Source organism: Ananas comosus, linkage group 18 (assembly GCF_001540865.1).
Source record: "Ananas comosus cultivar F153 linkage group 18, ASM154086v1, whole genome shotgun sequence".
NCBI classification, from domain to species: domain Eukaryota; kingdom Viridiplantae; phylum Streptophyta; class Magnoliopsida; order Poales; family Bromeliaceae; genus Ananas; species Ananas comosus.
In genome coordinates, this window is record NC_033638.1 from 1,693,507 (window position 1) to 1,699,214 (window position 5,708).

Sequence of the window (5,708 nt, forward strand, 5' to 3'; positions counted from 1 at the left end):
GTTTTGGGCCACCCACGAGGCCCGCGAGTCCACGTCTGCGACTCGGCGCGCATGCTCGCAGCAACCAGCAACCGGGACGTTTTTTTGGGCCGAATTATTCGCAAATCGCGTTTAATTCTCGAATAATTATTTTTACCCAAAAAAAGAAATTTTTCCGAATTTTTGGAAAAAATATGAAAACGGCCTTTTTATTCGGCTTTTCAAAAACTCGCGAATTATTCTCGAATAATTCACGAATTAACTAACTATGGATCCGACAGGATTTGGGCGAAAGGGAAAATGGGAGTAGCCGCCCTGCGGGTCGGAGCGGTAGGCTTTCAGAGCGGAGGCAAAAGGCGGACCCAAAACCCGCCCACTACAACAAATCAGAGCTGTGCCGACGCTTTTTTGGAAACGCTTTGTCAATGCGTCGGAAAGTCCAAATTTAATTCATAAATTAACGACGCTTAATTAAAGCGTCGACAAGGGCGCTGAAATAATTTGACGCGAAACATTTTTCACACGGCGTCAAAAGAGGAATAGAAAAATGCCCTAATTAAACCTCTTTCTCCCTTTTCCCTTTTCCTCTGAGACCTTTTCCCATTCACTTCCTTCACAGGCGAAGAAGAAGGCACATGCTTTCCCACCTCCGCTTCGCCGCAGCCTCTCCCACCTCTGCTACGATCTCTCCCGCCTCTGCCGCTGCTCCCACTCCTCCGCCTACCCCTGCCGCCGCTTCCTCCAGGGACCCAGCTTCTCGCCCGCGTCCACTCCAACCCTTCCTTCACCTCCGCCTCTGCCATCGATGAGGACAACGGCGCCGTTGCCCTCGACGCCCCCGACGTTGCTGCCAACATCTTGAAGGCCCTCGCCCTCGACCTCCTCGACCACCACCTTCCCACTCTCCGATCCTGTGACGCCGCCCTCTACCCCGTGCAAGCATGGCGACGCCTTCTTCAGGTGTGCCGGGGTCCATCTCGCCCTCAACTGCCGGAATCGCCTCCACGCCGACCTCACCAACCTCATCGACGCCGTGCACTGCAACCTCGACAACGCCAAGCCCTTCGCCCTCCTCGGCAAGTGCTACGAGCACAAGGGATACCCCGAGGCCGCAGAGGCTATCCGGATTCAAAGGCGGAGACACAAGCAGTTGAGTACATATTTTACTTTCCCTGTCGCTCTCCCTGTTTTTTGTTTTTATTCCATTTTGCATAGGGTTTGCAATAACTTAGACTCTACTCCTCTGCATAATTAGTCTTTCATTCACCAAAGATTACTTCTACCTATTGTATCGTATTAATTAATTAGTAACAAGTGAGGCTCTTGCTCTGCATAATATTAAATTGGATGACTAGTGATTGGAAGGTTTTAAACATTTCCATTGTGTAGACTTGTATAACTGCAGCTTTATGTAAAATTGCATAGTAATTGAGAGCTTATACTCTATATGCACATGAGAAAAAAGATCTAATTTTTTTTAGTTTGTAGTGTTTTAACATAGTGAGCTTTTTTGATCAAAAAATTTGCTTTGATGTATCCTATAAAATATATTCGCCACCTAAGAAATATTCTTGGTTTGTACTTTTACTAAAACAATATATCTTAGCATCTCTTTTATTTAGTATTTTTCTAAAAATCGTAGATTGCCCTTAAGTTTTTGTCTAATATATGAAGCTAGTCATACACTTAGTGTTTAGTTCTTTATAATTAAGCTCTATTATGTCAATCTACTAATTTACAAGTAGTATTAGACTGCTGAATAATAGTTTTAAAATTTTTAGGAATACAATCATTCCTAATCAACACTATTAGCATTGTTATTGGCTCAACAAGCTCATTGGTAATAGTTAGTCAAAGTGAAATTTTTGGATAAGAAGCTTCTGAAATTTTACAGTACGGAGAGCAACATCTTCTTGGTATGGTAAAACTTATTATTTTGCATATTTTTCTGCATTTTTCTTCAATTCTACAATGTTGTTTCCCTCTTTATTAACATAGGAAGTCATAACATTTCTTATTTTTAATTTGCAAATAAACTATGATCTTTCTTTCTTATCAATTCTTTTCTTGTATTAATTGGTTATAGATGAAGTCCTTTCATAATTGTGATAATTATCATTTATGATTATGGTTTCTAACTGATTTGTTATTTTTAAATTAATTTGCATGTTTTTGGAAGTAAGTGTGTTAATTAAAATGCTATGTGTTTGAATAGTAAGCAGTATTAGTGTCTATTCTATCTAAATAGTCTATTATTTATGGTTTTTGAGTTGGGGCTCAATTTCATAATGCTAATTGTTTCTTTCTACCCTAATCTTTATAGTTAAGGCTGAAGTTTTTGTTCCTTATTTTATCTCTTTTAACATATGAGTCATAATCATACAGATTGTGATATAATGGACAAAAGTTGGATAAAGAAGCCAAGAAATGATATTGCATACATTGATGGTGTTAAAACTTTTATTAAATTTGCTATGGAGAAATCATCCATAAATGGCAAGATTCTATGCCCATGTCGAAAGTGTTACAACAATTCTTCTTTTATACCAGAAGTTGTTGAAGAACATTTAGTGTGGAATGGTTTTTTATTAGGTTACAATGTTTGGGTATTTCATGGAGAGTCAATTGTCACATCCCCAAATGAAATCGAATGCACTTCATTTGCTCCAAGATCTAGTAATGCACAAGAAAGTAGTTCAAGACAAGATGGTCTAGAGGGATTGCTGCAAGATGTTTTTGGAATTATGGGCACTAATTTGAATAATGAACAAGTAATGAATGAGATTATTTCTAATAGTTTAGAAGAATGTAATGACGAGGCGTATGCTACTGGATTTCTCGGCGAGCAAAATTTTAATGAACGGTCGATACATTCATCACCTAAGGAAACAATCCGATATAGTAACTTGGTGAAAGATTGTGATAAAGAACTATATCCAGGTTGTAAAAACTTTTCCAAGATATCGTTCATTCTTCACTTATTCCACCTCAAATGCTTAAACGGGTGGTCCGAAAAATCCTTTACAATGTTGCTCCAATTATTAAAAAATTCATTTCCTGAAGGCAACTCTTTGCCATCATCTTATTATGAAGCTAAAAAGCTGATAAAAGAATTGGGTCTTGGATATGAGAAGATTCACATTTGCCCTAATGATTGTATGTTATATTGGGGTGAGACGACTAATCAAGAGTAATGTAATGTGTGTGGATCTTCACGGTGGACAATGAATAAAGATGATAATGGTTGTTCTGATGATTTGCAAAGGAAGAAAAAGCCGGTCAAGATATTACGCTATTTTCCTTTGATACCAAGATTAAAAAGAATTTATATGTCATCTAAAATTGCTTCGTTAATGAGATGGCATGATGAAGGTCGCATTAAAGATGGAATCTTGAGACACCCAGCAGATGGCCTTGCATGGAAATCGTTTGATGATCATTATCCTGATTTTTCTTCTGATCCTCGTAGTGTTAGACTTGGTCTTGCTAGTGACGGATTCAATCCTTTTCGAACAATGAGTACTACTTATAGCACTTGGCCGGTGATATTGATTCCTTATAATTTACCTCCGTGGTTATGCATGAAACAATCGTCATTCATTTTATCAATGGTCATTCCCGGTGAAAAAGGTCCAGGTAATGATATTGATATTTATTTGCAACCTTTAATAGCGGAGTTAAAACAACTTTGGGATGGTGTTGATGCTTTTGATGCTTCTACTAAGCAAAACTTTGTCATGAAAGGGGCTCTTATGTGGACTATTAATGATTTTCCTGCCTATGCTAATTTATCTAGTTGGAGCACAAAGGGACGTGTTGCTTGCCCTTGTTGTGGGGTTTCAACCGATTCACGTTGGTTGAAGCATAGTAAGAAATTCTGTTATATGGGCCATCGTCGATGGTTGGAACCAAATCATCCTTTTCGATATCAACAAAATCAATTTGATGGCACTATAGAGTTGCGTTCCGCTCCAATATCACCATCTGGAATTGATGTCCTAAGGCAACTACAGGGCATAACTTATAAATATGGCAAAGGCTCGAAATCTTCTAAAAAAAGGATGAGAGAGGAAGTTGATAGTTCTGCAAATCAAGTAGTGGATGAAGTTGGCACTACAAATCAAGTAAGAGTGTTTGAAGATACCGATGAGTTCATTGGAGATGGCCATGATTTTCATGAAGTTGGGATTGATAGTGATACATTAGATACATCAACACAATGTATAGTGAAAAATTTGTGGAAGAAAAAAAGCATCTTTTTTGAACTGCCATATTGGAAGTACAATCTTCTTCGACATAATTTAGATGTTATGCATATACAGAAGAATGTTTGCGATAACTTTATTGGAACCTTTTTGAATATGCATGGTAGGACTAAAGACAATTTGAATGCACGGTTGGACCTAATAGATATGGGCATACGACACGATCTACATCCCAAGTTGCAATCGAACAACAAAACTTACATACCTCATGCAATCTACACTATGTCTACACAAGACAAAGTAAACTTTCTGACGGTTTTAAAAAATATTAAAGTTCCAGATGGATATGCATCGAATATCGCAAGATGCGTGAATCTAAAAGAACGAACACTTTCAAACCTCAAGAGTCATGATGGGCATATTTTACTGCAGGATATTCTTCCATTAGCTTTGAGAGCATCTATGCCAAAACAGATTATCACAATTGTTTCGGAACTATCATTATTTTTTAAATCAATATGTTTCAAATCTCTTGATCCAAAAGCTCTTGATCAGTTGGACTCAAGTGTTGCATTAACACTATGCCACATAGAGAAAATATTTCCTCCCAGTTTTTTCACTGTCATGGTTTACCTCATTATTCACTTAGCATCGGAGGCCAAGTTAGGTGGTCCTGTACATTACAGATGGATGTATCCCATTGAAAGGTGAGAGATTTAAATCTAAGTAATCTATGTATCATTAATTTTTCTATTTGATCAATCTATTACTAGAATAAGCAAATTAACAACATATTATTTTATAAAATTTTATTCTGTTAGGTACTTGGTACGGTTAAAATCTTACGTACGCAACAGAGCTAAACCAGAGGGCTCGATTGCTGAAGGATACATTGCGGAAGAATGTTTAACATTTTGTTCAAGATATTTGGAAGGCGTGGAAACAATATTCAATCGACCAGAAAGAAACTATGATGATATAGATAATGCGGAAGCTTACATGTTCTTATCTTGTGGGCGCGTAATAGGAAATTTCGAAAGTATTGTGCTTGACGAAATCTCATTAGTGCAAGCACATCGCTATGTACTACTTCATTATGACAAAATTACTTCATATCGTAGGTGAATACTATTTTACTAGTTTTATCCATAATATTTATTTTTTTATTTTACAAATGTCACGCCCCGGGGCCGATTTTAAAAGCCTTTTGAAAATAGAGTTGCGGAAAGCGTGCCATTTTTTTTTTTTTTTTTCAACCTGGCCCACGTGACGTACAGACCCGCCACAAATACAAAGTTCCTCTGTCCACTCGGGCAGAGTCTCCTTTGTATTTGCACGGCGTACCAACGGATACAACAGGATCTCAACCACAACCTACATTTACCAATCAACAACCAAGGCATGATATGCATTTCCATACAGCTAACAATCCTTAGAATGATGCATGCCTCTAAGCACTCCTTAGGCGCTGGATGATGCAATGCACAATACAACAAACATCCTATTTAAAAGTGCTCCCCACAC

The 5,708-nt window shown here is 37.9% G+C and overlaps 1 protein-coding gene across 3 annotated transcripts in view; it reads left to right on the forward strand.

The window, feature by feature from the left end:
- The window catches only part of LOC109723769, a 12,124-nt gene continuing 7,349 nt past the window's right edge, over positions 934-5,708 (forward strand). The window contains exons 1-3 of one of the 3 annotated variants that reach the window (XM_020252251.1): positions 934-1,128; positions 2,365-4,891; positions 5,006-5,305. In XM_020252251.1, the coding sequence (XP_020107840.1) occupies positions 3,204-4,891; positions 5,006-5,305 (1,988 nt within the window). In that variant the 5' untranslated portion in view covers positions 934-1,128; positions 2,365-3,203. The remainder of the gene's footprint in view (positions 1,129-2,364; positions 4,892-5,005; positions 5,306-5,708) is intronic. The other 2 variants (XM_020252252.1, XM_020252253.1) reach the window with 2 other exon arrangements.